The sequence below is a fragment of the Lutjanus erythropterus genome, chromosome 7 (genome assembly GCF_056507025.1).
Source record: "Lutjanus erythropterus isolate fLutEry1 chromosome 7, fLutEry1.hap2, whole genome shotgun sequence".
Taxonomy (NCBI): domain Eukaryota; kingdom Metazoa; phylum Chordata; class Actinopteri; order Lutjaniformes; family Lutjanidae; genus Lutjanus; species Lutjanus erythropterus.
Genome location: NC_139323.1, coordinates 10,671,995 through 10,696,537, shown reverse-complemented (window position 1 = coordinate 10,696,537; position 24,543 = coordinate 10,671,995). Strand labels below are relative to the sequence as shown.

At 40.6% G+C, this 24,543-nt stretch overlaps 1 protein-coding gene across 3 annotated transcripts in view; it reads right to left on the bottom strand.

The window, feature by feature from the left end:
• Positions 1–24,543, bottom strand: part of lpp (LIM domain containing preferred translocation partner in lipoma) — a 189,790-nt gene that overhangs the window by 3,707 nt on the left and 161,540 nt on the right. For all 3 annotated transcript variants that reach the window (XM_084722644.1, XM_084722645.1, XM_084722646.1), the window contains one exon: positions 3,073–3,251. In XM_084722644.1, the coding sequence (XP_084578770.1) occupies positions 3,073–3,251 (179 nt within the window). The remainder of the gene's footprint in view (positions 1–3,072; positions 3,252–24,543) is intronic.

The window sequence follows — 24,543 nt, the reverse complement described above, 5'->3', positions numbered from 1 at the left end:
TAGTAGTACTCTGAACATTACTGCATTACATTTTGATTTTTTTTCCCCAAAATCATAACAAGCAAACACATCTGTTTCCATTTCATTATTTGTGCTTTCTCATACAATGTATTCTTATGCAGGTGCATCCCTGACAGACAGGTAAGAACGTTTATTATAGGCCTGCGACAGCCACAGATACTGGATTTTTTTCTTTTTTTGTTGGAGCATTTCATTTACAGATTGTTGCTGGGATGTAAAGAGAATTTAACAAATACAACAAATAATACCCCTAAAATACATTACAAAGTTTAGCATAGCTTTTAAACTGTAACTGTTTGGTTTATAATGGTTTGGAAATTAGTGAAATATTCCCAGCAGAGCCTGGGGTAATGTGTTAAAATAGCTTGACTCATCTGGCCAACAGTGCGAAGTCCTGGAGTAAGAAATGGAGAGAGAGAAAAAAAAACAACAACAGAAAATCCCCTGTGTAGTTTTTGTTTGATAAATAACCTAAATAATTAATCAGTTTGACCCCTTAAATTCTGCAAGTAATCCCTCATCATTACATACAGTCTACTGGTTGTGACCAGTTCAACCAAATATTTTTTCTCCTTTGTTTTATTTGAATAATATTAGATAATGCTAGAAAATGTGTTTTTCTGCTTTCCTCTCCTTTCAATCAGCTCATGACCCCTCAGCTTTATCCTGTGACCCCTCGTGGGCGCCCCAACCCCAAGTCTGGCCCAGCTTGTGCAGTTCCTCTTTATTTCATTTTTTATTCATTCAACCACTGAGTAAAAGCTATATTGGCCCTTCTCTGAAATAGTCCATATAAATAGAATAGTTGAGGAAACACTAAACATAGTAGGGCTTTTACAAATATGGTAAGTGACTCTCACAGTAACAGTTTCAGCCCTTCGGTTCAGGAGGTCTGGAAATGTCTTCAGCAGGAAGAGGTCTATCTAACAATAGGATCAGTGAGGATCTGAGAGGCACAGTGAGATTTCAGGTCCTGTCAGGTGACAGAAGGTCAGCCTGGGAACCAGGAAGTGAAGGGGGTATGTGGCTTTGGGGAACCACGGCCGTACAGTATTAGTGGGAGAAAAAGCTCAAGCCCGGGCGTGACTATTCCTCGACACAAAGGGCTACGCTTTTGAGGTCACACTTGTCATGTGGAATTAAACAACAGCCCAGTGCAGCTACTCCACAAAGCAAAAGCTGTGCACTCGCACCAAGAGCCAGCTGTTTACTTCTGTTTCCCTTCTGGTCACTGAGCAAAGGAACATTTCTGGTAAGGTGGCGGTTATGCAATCGGTGGATTGTGACACAATGACAGGAATTAACTATTAAATTCATGTGTACAGCTGCATCTCATAAGGTCATAAGGCTTGTGACACTGCCTGCAGAACTTCCCGAAAAGGAAGCATTAAGATTCCCCGTTGATAAGGCTTAAATATAGCTGAGGTTGTTAGGTCAGTTTAGGATTTTAAAGCAGTATTAGTTGATTTTTGCCACTCGGGGGCAGTGGCACACGACACTGACATGTTATGGCATTAAGTGAAAGCAAACAGCTGTCTATTTACACTTTCATCAGATATGGAACAACATTAACATTCTTTTGAAGCTGTATTTCTATCCTCCTGCCAAATGTAAGTCAAACATTCACTCTCCATTTAGCTATGGTTCGTTGTCCATCACTCCCAGAAAAAAAATAACTGGCAACTACTTTATTAACCAGCTACTTGCTAGCATTATTTATCAGCCATTTCTGTGTAAGACAGGTAATGTACAGTGTTTTTAACCAGAGCTGCCTTCTTGAGACAAAGTTGATCAGAGCTTTTAGAGTGAAATAAAACAGTTAAAGGAACAGTACGTAAGATTTGGTGACATTTATTGGTGAGCTTGCAGACTGCAAACACCTCATCTTACACTCTCCTTCTAAATATATGAAATCTACGGTGGCCATGAAAGTCACAAGAAAATGCAAATGGCCTCATCTATAGCCGGTGTTTGGTTTTTCCATTCTGGGCTATTGTAAAAACATGGCGGTTCAACCTGACAGCCTCCCCTCTCTAGATGACCTGCAGCCTCTGTAGATGTAAGGAGCTCATTATGGGTGATTACACACTAATGAAAACATACTTAAGGTGTTGAGTGATAATTCTGTTTGAGTTAATATGAGCCACATCTTTCACATCAATCATTTGATCCACTGGTAGTATGAAAATAATGATTAGTGCAGCTTTAAGAGAACACTACAGACTTTTGGACATATGCTAGTTTCATGTCTTACTGGTAGTTAGATGAGGTGATTTGTTTAGCTAGCCTCTAAAAACTCCATGGACCTTTATAAAAATGTGTCACGTCATGTTTAACAAGTTAATGTGACTCTGTGACTGTAGGGCCACCTGTTTGCAAAGTGGAGCTATTTAAAACATTACAAAGAAATCAAGGCGTTCCTTTGATCGTACGGAGCAGTGAGCAGCTTGCTAGGTATTATTATTATACACAGAGCGATTAAGAGCGATTTGAAGCTATTTTAAAGTTTTGAGACTGGAAAAGGAAATTGGACATATGTTACTCCTGATAAATGTGCATCAAATATTCAGTCTTCTTTTAACTATACTTTGGTCTCCACCAACCCCTGAGGAAATATCTTACTCTTCAGCTGCTAAATGCTCCACTATGTTCACCAGTGAGATGTTAAGACTGTTTGCAATTTGGTGTTCAGCTTTTTCGCTGAAAACGATGGTGAGACCAAACCCATTCAACACATTAAACATTAAAGTTAACTTTTTTAGAAGTTGGAACAATAAAGGAAGAAATAGGGTTGGTTGTAATTATTAATTACGACTTATAGTGATCCTAGTTTGATAATTGATTGACTACGAAGACTTTTTGGTTTGAGAACCTCCGAGCTGAAAGACGCTAAAACACCATGAAGAGCTGAAGGAAACAGAACTCTCTCCAGAAAAGCTGGTGATTATTCTCTGTGGGTTTGTCACTGCGAGCACACATTACATAAAGTAATTAGTTCCATTGTTAAAACAAAAAACATTTATTTCAAATGTGATGAAACCCTAAACATACTTATGAAAGTCCTCGATGCAGTGGATGTGGTTGGAAGCGTCCACGGTGAAAGGGATGCCGTCCAGGCTGCGGTGGCACACCACGCAGGTGAAGCAGTGAGGGTGGTAGGCTTTCCCTGTAGCCCGCAGGATGCGCTCCATGATGGGCTTACTGCAGATGGTGCAGGTCTCAAGGGTGTTCTGTAGACACAAACACACAAACCCACAGACACCCACATGATTACACAACCAACCTGATGATGAATGTAGTGATTCTGATGATTCATTTCCAAAGGCCCTTTGAGCGCTTGTTTACAATTAGCACTTGTCTGCTAACAAATTTTAACCACTGTGACAAATTTAGTTTAAGTTTTTATGCCTCCCCTCCAGTTTTTCAGTTTGTGATTTTTTAACTTCCCGTTGCCAGCGTTACACATCAGGTGGCTCGGTTCCCATTTGTGCCTGTGCAACAAATAAATCCACACTCGGGACCTTTAGCTCGGCTGTCCTCAAATGCCTCTGAAGCTGAAGGAATCTGATTAGCACTCCTCTCGAAACACAAACACAGTCATTTTTCAGCTGCCCTCACCCACACTTCATCCTCCCATATGCAAGAGTGTGAGCAGTAAATATTTCCACTTTGTGATGACTGCAGGTTTTCTGCAGCCAGGCGACTGGGCAAGCGGCCCGCGGGGGGACGTGGCAGCCTCCTGCTTCTGACTTATCTGTGGCATCTCTCTTCTTAATATCTGCCGGGAGACGCCATTTGTTATTTCAGTATTTCATAAATAACGACTGCCTCTCTAAACAGCAATGCAATTACGGGGGGATGGATATATCATGTGAGGGTGATCAATGTGCGGCCTGATGTGGCTATGTGTGAGCTGATGGGCCCGGCTGTCGCTGCTCCTCGCTCAGGCATTTCCTGGATCTCTGTGTCTCTCTGTTCTCCCCCTTTTTTCTGCGCTTGGCTGGGCTAAAGAGTGCACGGTTCAGCTGTTCCCATTGGCTCCCACTGTAGTAGCAAGCTGCCTCAGTGTTTCCAAACACAGCTCGGGGTGTGTAGCAACACTGCGCTGCGTCATCGGCTGCCTCCCAGACACACCGCCGGGCCCTGCCGTTTAAAATGACACTTCTGTGACTGCTCAGCCGAGGTAAACTCTCGACCACCCCCTGTCCGGCTGCGGAGCACGTGCAGTGACATTTATAGTCTATATGCTAATGAGCGAAGCAGCTTGAAACTACAATGTAAAAATGCTCCTGCCATGATTCTGTGAGGTTGCCTGACTTTTGCTTCTCAGGTCTCCTCCCAACACGATCATGTGTCACTGGAGGGTAAGAGGGCAAGAGATGAGAGCTGCTGATGTATGACTTGAGGCTGGTTTGAGAAATAGCCGTTTCTTCAAAGCACTCCTGGAGAGGCATTATTTCATGAAAAGCAATGTGTGCAGACAAGCTCCGCATTCTTATTTGTCTTTTCTTCCCCCTCCAAGACGGTAATAGAAATAAACATTATTCCCAGGGCAACATTTGTGTATAAACAATGTCCATATTGCAATCCTGCTCGATCCTGGAAGTGGAATGAAGCCTTTAATGAGCTCGCTGCACTGAGCCCTTGAGGTTTGCCTCACACACGCACACGGAGATGGAGAGAGGTAGAGGTAGAGGAGAAGAGAGGGAGAGGAAGAATATATTTGCAACCTGAGAATGTGAGTAAGATACTGGGGCCAAACAGCACTAAACCATCTTCAACTCTTACTCATCTGTCTGCATTCCCACTTACTTATTCTCATCTGCCCTTCATGTGGGAATACCTTGCCCTTGTTTAGCTTAACTGGAGCATATGATTTCACAGCACACAGTTCCTCCGGGCCATTGTAATGAGTACAGTACTCAAAAGACAAAATTTTCTCTCTTTCTCTCCGATGGTAAGATTCTATGACCTCAATTCATTCACTCCGCTCAGCCTCTGTTGTTTTTTTATTCACTCGTGACTCCTTTTATTTGGGATTAGGTAACATTTATTAGGCCTGTTACACAAACGTGGGCTCCATGTCAAAACAGAGAATGTACACGAGTTGTGGTCTGTGTTTGGGTACAACCTCCACAGATGGTTTGGCCAAATCCTGCATAAATCACTTCGTGCCCTCTCTCTCTGCCAGACATCCAGGTCCTTCGCAGTTTGCCACTAGAGGGCTGTATATGTCTGCAGATGTCCGGGTTTTGCTTTTCCCCTGACTAAATGTGATGTATTCAAGCATATGTATTCTTCTCCCCCCCCTCTCCCTCATACATTTCTCTAAGTGTTTGCCCAGAAGGCTAAACAAATGTCTAGGCAGATGAGGTAAAGTGAATTTAGGTCAGACAGCCTCTTGCTGAACTGAGGGGTGAGTGGAGTGCGTTAAAGTCAATTGTGGCCCCCTTTTCCCTCATTGTAAGCCGGTTCCCCTTTTGCTCCAGAGTGCTATCACGGCCTCACACCGAACGCGCTGCTGTCTGTACGATCTGGGCCCGGCTTCCTTGCGATTTCGCAACGGGCTCCCCAAACGACGTTTGACGCAGCTGTCTGTAAGAATGAGGAGTGTGATGGCAAACAAAGCATGTAACAGGCAGTTAAGAGGTCCCATGAGCTCCACTCTGAACATGAGACATGAAGGCAGACACATAGTCAAATAACAATCGAATATCATCATCACGGGTAATTCTTTTTATCTAATAAATGTTAATGCTGTGGGATAGTTTTACTCACTTCTATACTAAGTCAGCTTTTTGGAACTTTGTTTGATCAAATGACACTGCCGTCAGACTCTAACAGGTACAGCACAACTAAATTATTCTACAAAAACAACTGCGTGTTTAAAAGAATACAGGAGGACTGCAATGATTATTCAATTAATCAATTAGTCGTTTTTCGAAAGACAATTAGTTACCAACTATTTTAATGATCGATTTCTTGTTTCAGTCATTTTTCTAGCAAAAATGTCAAACAGTTGTTGGTTCCAGCCTCTTAAATGTAAGGATTTGCTGCTTTTCTTTGTCATTTAAGTTTTTGAGTTTTAGACTGTTGGTTGGACAAAAGAAGCAATTTAGGAAATTGTGCTGAGCAATTTTCACGATTTCTTTTACGTTTTATAAACGTCAGCAGATTAAAGCACTAATATGTAACATTTCATTGAAACATTAAAATGTCTAAATACACTGGACATATGTTATATATTTTGTTCAGTTGTGTACGTCATCCCAAAAGGTTCCAACAAAGTTCAAATCCAAAGAAATGCGTTTCCTGCTTGCCGTTGCTAGTTGCTGTAACTTCCACAAAAACACGAAGGAAATTGTGAACATGACTAAATATAACAAAACTTGAATATTACCTCGTCAGTGAACATATTTTCTGTCGTGTCAGATTTCCCATGATCCTACACTAATTCACAACTCCATCAATCTATGCGTTTTTGTTATTGATTTAACGTGAGAGACCCCTGACTGCAGAATTTACATTACATGATTAATTGATGATGAAAATAATCATTAGTTGCAGCTCTATAACATACACAGGCCCAGTATTAGACTTGCTAAGAATTATGGCTACATCTTTTCGCCTCTTTATTTTTTCCGTATACCTGAATATACTATAAAACAATTATGATTAATCGAACATCAAAATGGTTGCCAGCTTCTCTATATCATTCATGGTATTTACATACTGCTGCTCACCTGTTTTAACTGTTGCATAAAATTGTTTGTAGCAGCGTAATATAATCCAATAATTACATCAGTGCTTCACACACTCAGGGGGTCAAGGATTCATCTCCAATTAAAATATTACAATTAAGTCAGCCTGTGGTTTCCATGCAGATCTCAGCTACAGGTAAAACAATGCTGAAAAAAACAGATTTTTTCGTGTTTGCAGACGAGATAGTAAACAGTTGGAAATCTGCTGTGGCATACTGCTAAGCTTAAGCTGTTCACCGTTTCCTCCGACCGTAACAACACAAGTTTTACACCTTTCTGTTCTTTTTTTTTTTTCACGTGGCCGAGTTGGGCTGACAGGAGGCAGGCTGGAGTTCACTGAGACTGCACGCGATTTATGACCTGGCACACTGAACTCAGAGTGGGCCAAATTTACAGATGATCTGATTCAGTGTGTGTGTCCAGACCTTCACAGAATGTGCTGGTCGCTGCCAGGCCATGTTGCGAGAATTAACTACACCCTACTGAAGGTAAGCTCAGACAAGGGCTTGCTCGAATGAAAGGTCTCGGGGCCGCTGCTGTGTTTGGTTTCCTCCGCAGTGAATAAGAGACACTGACTTGGTCGTGAACTATGAGTCAAATCACTGACCCTCCCACTTCCTGAGGGAAGGTGTCTGCTGACTTAATGAACCTTGACAAGCAGCCTCTCTCCCTTTTATTACTTAATATGGGTCAATCAGGCGGGACAAATACAAATTATTTGGCCGAGAAACATGTAATTATGTCGTGAAGTAGCGTACTTTCAACAGAAAGTGCTGTAAAATAAGAGAGGCAAGAAGAAGTGAGAAATAATCCAGATGAAGGAACTATGATTCATAGTGAGGTGATACTATAGAGAGCTTGAGAAAGTCACAAAGTGCATGGCTCAACAAAGTCTACTCCAGCACCACTACAGCTTTAGGGAATTGAAAACAAGGAATTGTTTGTGACACTCAGAAAAATCACAGTGGCTTCTTATCTAATGATTGTCTACAGCAGTGGTTCTCTAACTGTGGAGCGGGCCCCCCTGGTGGAGTATAAACCAGACCAGGGGAAGAATATGGAGAGAAACTAAATAGAATACATATGATTTATGTGGTTAGAATTAGACAACAATAGTTTGCTGATGCTATTGTTCTGACCTTTATTACACTAAAATTCAACTTAGATCCTTTGCTTCCTCTATCATTGTTAATGACTGATCAACAAAAAAAAAAAAAAAAAAAAAAATGAGGAGACGGGTGTGAAATCTTTTTGGCTTGTGAAGGGGGGCATGCCAGAAAGAGTTTGAGAACCACTGGCCTGTAGGAAAAAGTTTTTTGGGCCAGTGTGCATCACATGATGATGCCTTAAGTTACAACACAAAGTGTGGGGCTAATAGCACAGCACTGTTCCTGGGGGCTCAATAAATAAAGATGGACAACTTGTCTCCACCTCTTTAATTTGCACAATAAGGAAGCCAAAATATCCTGGATACAAGCACTGCCATCTTGTACTGGTGACGCCATTTGGAGTCAGAGTCTACGCAGTAGTTATTGGAGTTAAAGCTTCGGTATTGAGAACTCAACGGAGAGCCCAGCTCAGTTCTCAATCACAATGTAAACGCCCTTTTTATACCTTCAAATAACAAAGCAAATCCAGAAAAATAAACACTTGAACAAACATCATCCTGATATGAAGTACCTAAAACGACAGAAACTATCTTTGGGAAAAATTTATTTGATGATTACTTCACATGCGATTTTTTATTTTGTCCTGTATCCCCTCTGCTGTTAAAGAATCTAGCCCCAGTAGCTGATGAGACTCTTGGCCGGGTGCAGTGACTTCCTGGACTCTCCACTGGTTGCCTGGCAACCTCACAGTGACGACAGGACTCCTCTGGACAGAGCCGGGTTAGCTGTTTCCCCCCGTTTCCAGTCTTTGTGCTAGGCTAAGCTAACTGCCTGCTGGATGTGAATGTTTGACACAGGTATGATCTTGGTGTCAATCTTATTATCCACACATTTACAATAGCCCAGAACGGACAAACCAAACACTGGCTTTAGATCGGGCCTTTTGCAAGTTTTGCAGCCACCGTATGTTCTTCTACATGCTTTCAGGTGGGTTAGAGGGGCATGTTTAGTTGATGTCATTCTACAACCTCATCACTAGATTCTAGGAAATCCTACATACTGGTCCTTTAAACATGATGACAGAGTAACTACTGTCTAAACAATAACAGGTAGTATTTATTTCAGAGTCACTTTACGGAGATGCATTTATTTTGAGGTGTTCCTGTTATTTTGTCCATCCTAAAAATACTACACATTCCATTTTTTAAAGTGAAACACCTGCTGCTCACTGCAGATCAAGAGGATTGTTTAAGATCTGCTAAGCCCCACTTAACCTCCATTAAGACGCCTAAAATACACCAGAGATGTTTTACTTTTTGTTGTTTTACTATTGTGCAACGCCCATTTATTTATTTACAAAATACCACTTTATGTGTCATACTAGGGTTGAATGACTCCACACCAGACTACGAATGCCAAGGTCACGACTAAAAAGCTCCCAGCAGCCTTCAGCTTATGGTGTATTTGTGTGGGTCCTGTACTATTTGCAGTATTTTTACGAAGAAGAAGCAAAGTTACCCCGTTGACTCACAGCTGACTTGGCACCAGCTTCTGTTCATGCATATTTAAAAACCAGATTTGGCAAAACTGTCCCCATGTCAGTGTTTACAGAAACTGATGCTACTGCTGTGTGGATCCTCACTGTGGATTCACACAGCATCAGTGATATTTATTAGACAGTGATATTTATTAGTTTTTACCATTTTCTGACATTTTATAGAAAAAACAATTTATTGGTTAACCAAGAAAATAATCAATAGATTTGGGGGAATCTATTGGCAGAATGTGGCAGAAATGGAGTATAATGTTCACAAGCACGTTTTTATTAGCATATAAACACCAGAAGAGAAGAATTGTTGTGTGTTGCTTAATTTCCTGGCACCTCATAAAAATGTGGTAATTAAAGCAGATAGGCGTGGTTTTGCAGGACGTCTCAACCTGTGTTCTCAGTACATGAAAAAGTTTAGCTGAGTGGCAAAGTATAGGATAAATTTATTTCTAAAGCTTGAAAAATTATGCGAATTAGACTGAATAATACACACATCCACAATGAGATAAATTATTTAATGTTTGTAAGCCTTGCAAGCTCATTTGCGAAACTGATATTAGAATACAGACCCTATGTCTTAATATTTTTTGTAGTCAGACATAATTTAGTCCATCTTGTCGATATATTTTAGAACATTTTAGTTACATTTTGCAGTATGATGTAATTATTGTCAATTTTAGAACTGAAGTGAAAAAACTACAGTCAGGGACAGTCATTTTAAAATCTGCCGGGAAGTCTAGTCACAGTTTCAGCTGTACAGGCAGTACAAGGAGCTAAAATCTAAGTTTATCTTAATAAATTGATGATCACAAATAACAAAGAAAAAAAATATTTATTTAAACATCTTGTATATTTAATATTTAAATTAAGGCAAATATTAGGTGAACAAAAAAACTTTAAATGTCACTGTTTTGCTAGTTTTTACAGAAAGTGACAAGACAACCCAAAGCAGGCTGACAAGAATTTACATTTAGGCACACAACACTCCATGTGATTCAAGACATAAGGCACTACGTTTTAGGCAGTCTTCCTCTTCCACAGAGGTCGCCATGCTGTGCTGCCATGTTTTGCAGCCACAGTAGGCTCTCAGTTTCCCAGTTTCAAAGGGAAAGGATGAGGTGAGGTGTTTGCAATCTGCAAGCTCACCGCTAGATGCCATTAAATCCTACACACTGGTCCTTTAAGAGTTTTGGGAGGCACCTTGAGTCAGTTGAAAACCCCTCAGACAGAGCAGTAGATAGGATTATTGTGGTTGGGGTTAAAGGGAAATAAACTTGTTTTTCACATTCTTAAGCCAAATCATGGAGGTCTCGGCCTGCAGAAAATGCCAGAAATCTGCTTCGGTTGAGGGAGGCTGGGAGCTCATTTAAATCTCCACACATTTGCGATGGGATTGTGGGAGCACCACCCTTCCCTGATCTGCGGTCTAGTCAGGCCACGGAGGTGGAGAGGTCTGTGTGTAACTGTGCGTGTGTGTGTGTGTAGGACTGAGTTTCCTTTCAGCTGGTTGGGTTCAGTGATCATGATCATCTCTCCCCACCTCCTCCTGCGAAGGTTAACAAGTGAACAACCCCCTGCCATTTCCCCTCCCCGAGGTCCAACTCACCCGAGACCTCCGACACGATCCCCTCCCCATCCCTTGATATCCAACTTAAATTTAATTTTACATATCAGTGATTGCTTTCCAGTGACCGGCGCTGCCTGGCATCCCGACTCTGTCCATCTGTCTGTGCAGTTTCGAAGCATCAGGGCCGCAGTGAGAGCATATGAGGATCTATTAACATGACTTGACTCCTTTACAAAATCCTGTCATTTATAAGCGCGTTATGTAAATCACCCACTCGTGTCTTTTCTGCTGCCTGGATGCGGATGACTGAGGTGTGCATGTTTTTTTTGTTTACGTGTGGGTGTTAGCGAGCATGTCACGCAGTGGAAAGTGATTCTCCTAATGGTTTGGTAACTCTGACGATCAGTGACCTTGAAACTATCAGCTGTATAATTCACAGCGTTTGTGACACTCATCTGTGTGCACGCCAGTCAGGACGAGTGTGCAGAGGTTTCTGTGTCTCTGACCTGGAACGGCCCTGCTTCTTCTGAGCGTATGCCTGCTCAGCTCAGTCTGTCTGTCTGTGTAATAAATTCACACCGGGTTATGGATGACCAGCGCGTGCAGGAATGAGGTGGCGTCCTGCCAGAGCCTCCGCTCCTGACTTGTTTTGTACATTTAGTTTATATCTCCGCCTGGACGCTTTATGAGCTGCCTCAGCCGCTGCGATCCTTTTCACCAGCAGCTGCTCCGCCTGTGCAGGTTTCACTTGTTTCACTTGAGAACATGAGTTTTGACAAAAACTGCAAGTGTCAAATGCAATTTAAATATTCATGCATTCTATTACACTCAGCTGAGCGGCTTTATTTGTTCACGCACGTTTCTTATTTTAGCCGAGTGATAATATCAGGCTGCAGCCAATGTGAAGGGACAGAGCCGACACACAGATCATGCCTTGCTCAGGCCTTTCTTTAAAGAATAAAAGGTGGCAGTGGGGGCCCTGATCTCTCTCCCCGGCTCGGGCAAAGTGGCTGGCCTGCCTGTCTGCCTCTCTGCCTTAAATTCAGCTCCGCAGCAGAATGTGACCCCTCTGGACTTTGGGCAATGTCTCCTGCTCTGGTTACAGAGAGAAACTGACAAAGACCCTGGCAGTAGTTCTCTCATGCCATGAGTTAGAGTGACATTGTGGTGGGTCAGCACTGGGTCACGGATATTTTTCTCCTGCTCGCTCCTGGGGGGGGAGGAAATGTGCTTAGACAAAAAACATGAGGAAGGTTTAGAGGGCCTGGTGTTTGGAATCACTCTCTCCTCTCTTGTCCAAACAGTGTATTCTAATAACAACACTCGTGCTTTTCATTTACTCGCTTGTAATGGATAGGACAGCTGCATTTCCTGTAGTGCGGATCAGTAATAAGAAATAATGACCTGCTTGAGTTTAGTGGGCTCACACCCACTGTACAGCGCAATTATACACACACATAATTGTCTTGGCAAGTCTGGAGACGTACTAAGATGTGAAATCCTATTCATGCAAGTGCTATCTAATTGGCTCACTCCTTTGAGGAATTAGACCGAGTTAATCACGTCTGAATATACAGAACTCAATTAGAACTCTGCAAGCTAATGCAGACAGCCATGAATATTTGATGACGAAGTCAGCAGAAAGCCCAGCCGCTCTGTGTTTGTGAGCGTGCCACAGACGACAAGTAGAACCAGGGTGGGTGTATACCTGCCGTCGCCGCTCGGCGTGTGCGTGGCGGCTCTCCCAGCATGAGCAGCAGCTGTGCAGACGCTCACAGGCGAGCTGCAGCGCTGCAACCACGAGCATATGGGGGCCCTGAACTCACCACGCTGGCTGCAAGCCTCTGGATGTGACTACCTGGATATCCATCACAGAGAAGTGACAGGTGTGTGGGTGGTGTGCAGTCATTTCTAATTAGAGCCATATTACTGTCAGGGAGGCAACATTACAGAACTTTCTCTCTGTGTGTTGTTCTGTTTGTATCAGTGCGACTGGATGTGAGATCGGGGGGGAGATCACACTGTGATTGGGTGTATTGTATTGCATATCCCCTCTCTCAATGACAGCGGGGGCTGCAGGGGAGTTCTTGGGGATATCCCATTGTTAGGTGGGAGAGTCGGCTGGTATGATGTGTTGTGGAGGACATCCATCACCAGGAGCCCCGATACAGCTGGCATCATGCCTGTCGCCCCTGGGTGCTGTGCCACCCTCGGAAACTTCCCTTTGCTATGAACGTTTGAGCGTTTGAACTCACTTGAAAATTAAGTAAACACAACTATAGCAGTGATCCCCAACCTTTTGTAATCTGACATACTCCCACACCAATATTAGATGAAGAACCCCCCCCAATGTTCCAAATGTTTGCATTTGATTTTTTTAAGTACATGTTAAAGATTTCTGGGGATTTGGTGGCAAAAATTAAATATAATATTCATACATATGTTTTCATTACTGTATATTCACCAGAAAATAAGCACTGTTGTGTTTGTGTTACCCTAGAATGAACCCTTTATATCAGCAGAGGGTGCAGGGGGAAGTGGAGGGTGAGAGAGAGACACAACTAGATGCCACTCAATCCTACACACTGGTCTTCTAGCTCAGTGTTTCTCAACCCTGGTCCTCAAGTACCCCTGCCCTGCATATTCTAGATCAGTGTTGCCCAACCCTGGTCCTCAGGGACCCCGTCCTGCATGTTCTAGATGTTTCCCTGCTCCAACACACCTCATTCAAATGATCAGCTCGTCATGAAGCCTCTGCAGAAGCCTGATAACAGCCTGGGCCCCGTTTCCCAGAGCCTTCGTAGCGCTACCTGCGTCGTAAGTTGTATTTTAAGGTCTCCCTTAAGGTTGTCCCAGCCCGTAACCTTAAAATACAACTTACGACGCACGTAGCATTACGAAGGCTCTGGGAAATGGGGCCCTGATCATTTGAATCAGGTGTGTTGGACAGGCAGGGCAGGGGTACTTGAGGACCAGGGTTGAGAATCACTGAGCTAGCTAACGCTACAAAAAGTGGATAATGTTTCAAAATTTTTTTGGAATTGTCAATATTTAGGTTGGTTTGGTCAAGATTGCATTCAAACTACTACCAGATGGAGGGGCAGAAGCATTTATCCATTGCTTTTAGCTCATTATTTTAACCTTTTATTCATTAATTCCAGCTAATTAATTCAACTTTGATAGCTATTTATTTCTGCAGTTTATCCATTTTGTTTAGAAAACTTTTTCACCTGTTTATCCAATAATTATATGCAATTGTTTCAACTGTTTGTCCATTACTGTTGGCTAATTGTGTTAAATGTTCATCCTGTCTAAGTTAACAATCTAAACCATTTAACCATTCATTTTAGCTAGTTATTTCAGCCTCTCTGCTAGCTTGCTAACTAGTTTTAATGCACTCTCAGTGGCAACAAGTGGCTTTGAGATGCTACAGCTGACTCAGGTTGGTGGTGTCTACTGTGCAGCAGCCTCTTTTAGTTGGTAGCTTACTGGTTATTGTGATAATGTATTATATATCAATATCAATATCACATGGGCAATTCATATGTGTGTGCATTTGTTTATATGAATATTATTGCAAAACTAGTCTAGTTACTCCACATTATAAAGGCTCATTTATGCCCCTAACAAACAAACATGGTGATGCTGGAGGTTGTAATAATGTGCCTCTTGAGAAAGAGGCAAAAGCAGAGACAGTGTTGTAGACAGCAAATTATTTTCCCTAACCAACCCCTAACCATTTCTAATACTTTTGGATTTTTAAAACTTCTTTGTCGTGTCCTGTGGTCATGTCTTGCTTGAACTCTTGTAACATTTCTTCTGTATCTGTATATTTTCAGAAACAGTGCAGCAATATGAATGACAGCCTTCTGTCTGTATCTGCCTTAGTATCTAACATTTAATGTAAATAAGCCTTAAGGTGATTAAATAATCAGAAACTGATCGCCAATGTCACTATTTTGATAAGTCATTAATTATTTAAGTGATTAATCGGCCAAAAATATTCAGTCCAAAAAAAATCAGATTTATCACTGATGCAAATAACTGGTGCTGACTGCTGTATTTGCATGACATACATTCTATATTTCTAATAAGGCATTATAATAACGTGCTTTGTTCGTAATGATAAATGTGTTGATGCCTCAACATATTGGAGAAAAGGTGGCCTGGATTTTTCCAGCATAGATTGACAGTTGAAGTTTACCCACATGCATGACAGAAATAAAATTCTTGTAACTATCTTTGGAAACAAGGTAGAATAGTTGTTTTCTTCTCTTTGGGAATCAGTGTTATTGGCTAGGAATGTTCCATCATTATAACTGATTATATATGAGCATGACGCGCCAAGTCTCTGTGGGAAGTATGGCTCTTTATATACATTGGAAAACAAGTCCAAACCATTAGACTAAAATGAAAATAACATAGGATATTCCCAAAATAAGCCATGAATTAGTTTAAATTGTATTAACATGTGCACAAAACATGTGCATGTGGGCATCATGCATTTCTTCTTCCCAGGCTTCCTTTACATACTTAGAAGTAGAGTCATTAAAATGAAACAATTTATACGTTTAGAAATTACATGAGAAGCCTGAAAATGTGGGTTATTTTCTCTTAAAAAGAGTCTAATTTGCATGTTTCAAAGATGAGGGAAATTATTTTCTTATTCTTGAAAATACAACACTGATTTAGAGAAAACAAAATACAGTTTTACTTTGTTGGTACTTTGGTTAAATATTTGTTACAATAACTTATATTTATCTGACAAATTTGTGTATTTAGTTTTATTCTCCATTTGGATTGGTAAATTGAGCCCCAGAGAAAAGGTGCTTTTGATTGATGCAAGAGTTTTTGCTGAAAAAAAAAGTGGGTCTACATGAGAAAATTAATTACACAAAAAAGCTAAGCCATAACAAAGGTAACATGAATGGGCGACCAGCGAGGCTGACATCACCACTTTCCAAGACAGACAAACAGACACAGAGGGTAAAAGCTCATCAGTCAATCATCAACGTTTCCTGGTGACTGGCAGGTCAGGGCTGCTGTGTGCAGCTATTCCTTTACAATAGCAGAATGGAAAATCTTTGGGAGAGTGTAGCCAATGAGACCAAAGCCCATTTATTTTAAATAACAGGGCCGTAGTACAACACCAGATAATGAACGTAATTACATTCAAGCAACTTGGCGTCCATGACCTTGGTGGTCTCTGAAACTCTGTCAAAAGAGGCAGAAATAGATTAAGGTTTTTGTGTGGGCAAATCCCTATCTCTTTATTACTGCTCTTTCAATATGAAGCTCTGCTCCTGGTATGACCTTGTGTTACTTACATCAGTCTCATTACAGTACACTTAAACTGGCTGCACTTTGGATGATCTATATTCATGGGAATTGGTAGTATAAACAGGAAAGAGGGGATGTGAATCTGCCTCAAACAGGGAACTGAACATTGTGTGCAACCCTTTTACCATTCACTGGTGTCAGTTAAGCAGACTGAATAGATCTGTTTACCAGCACAGAACCAGAAGCAAAGGGCAGCTAAGCAGCTGTTTTAAAGTAAATTACCTGGGCTAAAACCTGGCTGTGGGAATGCAGCAGATTTTTTTTTGAAGAAACAGTAACAAGGCAGATATAGATGGCATAGAATGGACTTCAGAACAGTGGGCATGGTGCCCTGTGTAAGCAATTAACCTAAGTAACACCGAATCCCACTGCTGAACTTCTTCAATGACCTGCTGAGCTCTCAGATAGAGGAAGAGTCCTTGTTGCTCTCAGCTCTGTTAACTAATATGCTGTCTGGTTAGAAGCAGACTTACTAAAGTGAAAGGAGATATGAAATTACTATTCATATCTAAGAGTACAGTTTCAAATTGATGTGGTGACTTACGCAGTATAATCCCACTGACTAAGAATATTTAGGCTTGAACTCTCTAGAAGGTTATTATGACTGCTGGAACATAATGAAATCATTTGCTGCACTGGTTCTTGATGTGAAATGTCTCAAATTTGTATTTTTTCTAAATTAGTCTTTAAATGCTGTCGTAGTTCATTTTAGTTAGGTGAATATAAGAAAGAGTTTCCATGAATCGCCATGTTAAAGTTATAATTCTCAGGGTTTCAGCTGGTTGATTTGGTCACACCAGTGGTTTCTCTTGGTAACAGTAAGCGCACTGATTCAAAAAACACTCCTTGAGCAACTACTTTGTCATGAATACAACAGAAGAATTGGTGTACCTGGAACTATGTTGCTCTAAAGTACAGGTGAAACAGCATTGTGAGAGTATCTATCTTCTGTGCTGTGACATATTTTTGAGTGGAACACGACAGACAGGCCGGACATAACGTCAGGAGGAATTTGATTTGAATGACCATAATTCTGTGCAGCTAAAAGTTAAAGATTGATTGGTTCAAGCCTACAGAAGCACGCAAAGAATAAGAGAGATAAGAATACAATAGAGTTTTGTTGTTTTTTTGCATATATTGTTAAAAAGGTACACATTATGACAGGGGATGTGATCTAAAAGGGTTAGAAAAGGCATTTTTCATTTCATCTTGCATCCATCACAGGTAGTTTTTCACACAACAGCAGGTAAAAGTAAAGTAGGGTTTCATGGAATTGCAGCTTGTCACCTGTCACTCTTCATCATCAGCTCACTGTGGTTGCTATAGACTGTTCCACCGCAAAATCTTGATAAAAGATGGCGGTCAGTGCTAACTTTGGTGACAAATACACTGTGACTGCTGAAGGCCACGCTGTTTTGGCAGTTTGATGCTCTTAATTAAACTAGTAGCAGTAGGAAGTGTTTGCATTAGCAGTAGCTTTAAGCCACAGTGCGCGAGTTCTGCTGCTAGGGACCGCCCTCACATAAAAACGATAACAAAAGATGTAGTTTGATGATGTCATCAAGCAGCGTGGGATCATGGGGGTTGTTGTGTTCACCATTATTATTATTAAAAAGACTACCATAGCTGATGAAAATCTATCTGACATGACTCAGGCAGAGATCATGTCAGGGATGAGGTAATTTATCAAAGTCTTGATCACAATTTGTTTAGTAACATTTGACAACTTTCCTCCTCACTTTCTGATGTAAGTAGTAAGACACACACCGTATCTTGAATAAATTACAGGTTTCTCTGGGTTTGACCATTGTTCAAAACATTTGGGATAATCTAAGTACACAACTCAAGAAAATATATAACAAATGTCAAGCGATTTTAGATGTTAATGCCGAAATGTTACATGTTATAGCTTTAATTACACTTCAGCTCTGATATGGTGTTAGCAGAGTCAACATTATAATTTTATCTCATTGATGTCAGCCTCAAACATTAACACTGGATTACATAAAGCATTGTTTCCTGTGAATCCCTCTCACAAATCCAGCGTGGGAAAGGCGGACTCCATAACAATGAAAAGCACTCTATAGAGAGGGAAACTGAGAATGTAAATACACTGAATAGCTGTCGCTGAAAAAACAACAATCAAAACGAATATCAAAAACAGGGTCTGATTTCATGAAAATGTTAGAACTATTTCTGTCATAACAACTACAGAAAATGGCCCAAGTGAAAATGCAGCAAATACTTTACAAACCACAGCGTGTAACACTCGCCACATACCTGGACGTACTCACCACACATGACTCAGTGTGCTGCTGCTGTGTTCACACAAAGGCTGACACGTTGAGTGTACTCTTGGCCTTTCAAATTACGCCATTTTCCTCCAAAGTGGAGCACTCTTCTTAAATGTATTACATCTTATATCCCTGCTCCCAGCCAGCTTTGCCTGTGGTGGCATCCTTCAGAGATCTAAAAAAAGCCCCAAACCTTCAACTTTCTGCACCTTGATGAACATTTAACTGAAAGATGGCTGAAGGGGTTAGCTCCTCAGGTGTTGGGTCAACACATCAAAACATATACTATAAGTGTTACCATAGATCTGATTACATAATTGGATCCCTAATTATGAGAGACCTAGTTAAAATGCTTTGCTGTTTTGGAAAATACTGTTGTAATATCGTGCAGCCCCACTGGGTTCTCTCCTATTTGTGAATTTCCAGATGCCCTTTGATTAATTTGTTCCAGTTTGCAGAAAACATTCAGTCAGCAATACTTTGAATCTGCTGGAAAATGTTTCACATGAGAGCTTTCTTGGAAAACACTTAGTGGCACTAAAACTCCAAACTGCCGTCTCTCAGTAACAATGATGGACGGCTCGCTGGGTGCTGTTTGCACGCACACTCGTACATTAAGTCTTATCATGTGTGCAAACATGGAATGGGGAAAGCTGTGGGACACCTCAGGCTGAGACACATCAGACAAGGGAGAAAAAGAGAGACACAATGACGACCCAGTGCTGTCACATTAACATGATTACGAAGCGCTCCATGCAAAACGAGACATTAATTGAGCGTCTGTAGAGTTTATCAACATCATTGTGCATTCAAATACGCAGCGATTAGTCCTCTGTGGAGCCAAGCCAGGGAAGCGCCGAGGACAAAGGCCGACTGCTGCCCTGCCATTCCCGGTCCAGTGGTGTGACTGAGGTTGGTTAGACGGAGAGATAGCAGGTGGTAAAATCAGGAAGTAGACAGGTGACGATAACAGATGTGGCTGGGTTCCTGCACATTACTGAAAGGATTTAATGATATCTAGACAAACAGTTTGAATGAGGCAAATCACCCAGCGGAAGAGATGGATCTTGTTAATACAAATACCAGTATTGTTCCACAGAATATGTAAAGTCTCAGCCTTGATAAGGGGGCTGCTGATCGCCTACTTTGATACATGGCAGAAAACTTTATTGGATGGCAATCAGCGTGGCGTGCAAAATGTATTCCTGCAATTCCTGGCAAAGGGATTAATAGATTTTTGCATACTGTTAAACAGATTCTACACACAGCGAGTTTCCTCAGGCACCTGTGATACCTGTGAGGTATTCTACACCAGATGTAGCACACTGCCAGAGGGAGTTCTAATCTATTTCACACTTAAAGTACATAACATATGGAATATAAAAAAATAGATAAATTTAAAATGAATTGCCAATGAGTTAAAACGCATAATAATAATAATCTGACTAAACTAATGTGAATCTACTGTGTTAAATTAAATGAGTTAAAGTAGCTTATGTCATCCTGCATCATCTGGAACTTTGTGGGGAAATCTGTAAATGTGTATATGTATGTTTTAGGAAGAAATAACCAATTCTATGCATTATTTATCAAACTGATCGCAGGTTATGAGTGTTTTCAGCTACTTGACCTCTTCATCCAAGAAAAAGTCAGAACATCTCAGCCTCTGCTGCTTTGATTTTGGTAATTCTTTTCTTTGTTTTTTTAGACTTTGGACAGAGGGAGGCTATCTGTTTCCTCTTGCTTCTAATCTTTATGCTAAGCTAAGCTAACTACATGTAAGCTGTAGGTACAGACATGAAAGTGGGATCAATCTTCCATTTAACTCAAGACAAAGACAAGGGCAAGAAAGAGAGTTACTGTATTTCCCCAAATTGTTGCGAGATCAGGAAATGTCAACATTTAAGTTGCAACATAATATTACAGTGAATAAGTTCATAAATTCCATCTCTTATAGGTTTCCCAACCTTAAGTGAGTGTGACACTAAATCACTGAGTTCCTCTTTAAGATGGGAAACAGAGGGTTAATAATGGTTTAATATATAACGAGGCAAGTTGTAGAGGGAGAACAGTTTGAGAATCTACAGTCAAAAAACAAATTCACAGTGTTTGATTAATGCTCGTCTGCTCTTAGAGATTCCTAGACTGACTGACTTGGAGGCTAACTTCAAGTTTCCCTCTTTCTCTCTGGGATATGACATTTCTCTTCAGAGACTCAACTCTCACGTTCATTCTCTAATCGTACAGAGGCGTATGACCCTGAGGATGGGAATAAAAGAAGAAGAAATTACTTTCATTAAGAAATTCAGATTTCCCCCATCCTTTTGATCTTGTGCCAGAAGAACATTTATGCTGATGAAATGCATAAATAAAGTTCTTAAATTATCCCGTTCCTCTTTAGCGCATGTATCAGAGTTGGAGAACTTCCAGACAAGACAACTACAATCACAGTGAGTGCCTCTGAAAAGGGGTGATTTAGGAGATGGACTGCCACTGGTTTAAGCGTCATTTAGCTCAACTTCGAGACTTTACTGGTAAAGTGCATATCAAGCCATTTCCTGCAAGTGATGTGAAGGGAAACTGTAAATATGAATTAATATATGCCTGGCCAAAGAATAAACAAAATCAGTGTGAGTTCTAAATTATTTCTTCAGGACAAATAATCATCATTATTTCAAGATGTTTTCTAAAGATCAGATAATGTATATGTCAGGAGTTGTCATCAAAATACTTAATGCCCTATACACCCAAGGCAAAGCCCTAACCTCATTAACTAGCAAACCGCAAGCTGCGTTCATACTGGTACAGGTCCAATCATCTCCCTTTAAAAGTCTACAATGTGGAAAGTGGAATGTTTTGTGTTTTGTGGGGAAATAACTACCTGACAACATTTGTTTTAGTGTGGCTCCAATCTGCCTCTGGGGGTCTGTAGAAAAAAACCCAGACTTTTACCGTAAACAAGCTGCAGGACTGGAATTAAGACTTGTGCTCCACTGATGTATCCTCACATCCTTACAACAGAGCAGAGATGAGGAGTGGGGCTGCAGAGATGAGCTCACTTCTCTCCAACTCCAGATCCTTCAGATTTTTTTTTTTTATTCCAAACTTGTAGTCTTCAGACCCAACCAATGCTGCCTCGAGTGACATCATTTTAGACAGTTTAAAAGGCTTTCTACAGCTTTTTTCATATATGTATTAGTGCTCCTCAACACCTGTAATAGAGCTGGGCGATTGGACAAGTGTTTTTTTTGATTTTTGTAATTTTATTTTGCCAAACTGAAAGTGAAAAACCTAGGCGTTACATTTGATTCTGACCTCAATTTTGAGAGTTAGCAACGTTGCAAAGGTAGCCTTCTATCATTTGAGAAACAGCAAGGATCAGATCCTACGTTTCCCTGGAGGATGCAAAGAAACTGACTCACACCTTTATATTCTCATGTTTAGCTTATTGCAATACACTTCATTCTGAGTTAAAAAATAAACAAACAAACTGTTGATCGGCTGCAGCTCGCCCAAAACTCTGCAGCAAGAATTCTAACCAGAACCTGGAAAAGAGATGACATCACTCCACTCTTTTACTTGTTTTCAAAGCTCTTAATGGTCCAGCACCTTCCTACAAGTCAGACTGCCTGTCCGAGTACGTTCCACGTCGCTCCGTCACATCATCTGGTGCAAGTCTGCTAAAGTTTGGTGATGCAGCATTCAGTAGCTGTGCACCAAGGATTTGGAACATGCTTCATCTGGATAACAGACAAGTAACTTCCATAGACAGTTTTCAGGGACACCTCTAAACTCATTTCTAGGGTTTTTTTTATGTCCTTAGTGTTGTGATATTGTTCTGTTTTTATTTTGCACTGTATTTTTTTTATCCTGCACTGTTTTATATTGACTCTTCTATACAGATTTTTTTTGATATTGTGAAGCCCTTTGAGCTGCACTATTTGACACAATGGTCAGTAGAATGAGAGCCGCTGCTCAGTGACATATTCTCATTCAGGACACACAGTACATGCCGACTGAGCCAGAGGATGAGTAAGTGAGAGGAAATCAGCCTGTAGAGCCAGAATATTTTCAAACAGGGTGAATTCAGGATTTAATTTGACCAAACCAGAGCTGGAGATTGTCGGAAGAGTGGAAAGACTAACTGAGATGGTTTTGGTGTGTTTTATTCTGTTCTATCAAAGAACCAGATTTTAAAAATGTATTCATTTATTTATTTATGTGGCACACACCTGCGTGAATATATTAACAATTGCTGGTTGGTGGGCTGACCTAGGTGGTAGCCGGTTGGAAAATTTTAATTATGTTTCAAATTTTCATTCAACATATCACCCAACCCCGACCTGTAAATAGACTGAAATCTGTGGAGTTCTCCTTTAATGTTGATATTTTCCTTATTGGCTTCATTAATATCTGGAAAACCTCTGCATCATAGAAGTTTTAAAAGTTTCCCATAATGAAACATTTACTTTGAAATAAAATAAAAATGAAAGTTGAAAGCTACTGCCAAAAAAATTTCCACTGTAACGGCTCCATGCATTGCACAGCTCCTTCCTGTCACAGCTTCCAGGAATGACCCTCAAACTTACCCATGATATTGCTGACACAAAGAAACTTCGACCCTGTCATATGCAGCAACTGGACTGACAAAACTGAACCCTATTCTAATGAAACTGAATGAGGGAAACACTTCTTCAAAATGATTTCCTTGTGGTCTTGCAAGATGACGTCTTTCCTGACAATATTGTGCAAAGAAACACTTTTATGTGTGTTTCGCAATGCAGCGACAGGAAAACGGGTCAGAGTTTTGTAAGAAGGAACAAAAACATCCCAAAATAAAAATAACTTAGAAAGTCTTCTGGGATATCCCACTGTCAGTCAGTTCTTCAGTCTGGTCAACATCTGATCAGAAGAGTTATTTAGAAAAGTAAAAATGAGGAAACAGGCAAGACAGAATCTTCTGTATTATCTAATCCACAAAAAGAGTTAACGCCATGTTACAATCTAACATGATTTTGACACTCTTTTAATAACTAAGTGTAGTTAAACCATATCTGACTGCTTATCAGCTGTAAATCCAGATAGTTATGCATCATCTCACTGAATGATGTGCAAGTGAGAACAATACAATTATCTTCTAATTTACCAAGGAAGAGATATCTGGAAATCCTCTATTATAAAAAGACAATGAATGCATCTCTGATTCATCATTGAGGGAGAACAAAATAATAATCTCTCAGGTTGTCCCGGACTACAAAAAGTTCAGGGCCAGTCTTGTGTATTTGCTGCTCATTAATAAGGTTAAATATGAAGCTACGCTAATTCATTTCTTAGCAACTATTATTAATTAGCTTTACTATCACTGTCAACAACAGGCAACAACATAACTGGAAATTTCAAGTGTCTAAAACCTACATTAATTGATTTTTTTGCTTCTTGGTGACAGTATAACAACCTGTAAACACCACACTGACACATTCTACAGACACAGAGCAACATTAGCATGCTTTTAGAGTCTAAATCTAAGTCTAAGTATAAGTCCAATATTCACTCCACTATCTTCAGAGAAAAATATCTGACTCTATAGCTGCTAAATGTTCCAGCATGTTCACCGACTAATTGCTAACTTTGTCTGGCTGACATTTAGTGTTGGGCAGCTTCTCAACAGTGGGTTTTTCAGGGCTGGGAACAGCTGCGAGGAAACAAGGTTGGCGAGAGTGGTGAGGGTAAAACAAAACAGTAAAGCTACGTGCCATAAAACTAAAAAGATTAACTGAAAGATGAAAAAAAGTTGAGAGTTGTAGAGCTGAGAGAAACTGTGATAAGTTTGATAAGTTTGTGGTAAGTGACATTGTTCATATTATACATGGAATTAGACCCATTGTTAACACAGAAATATGGA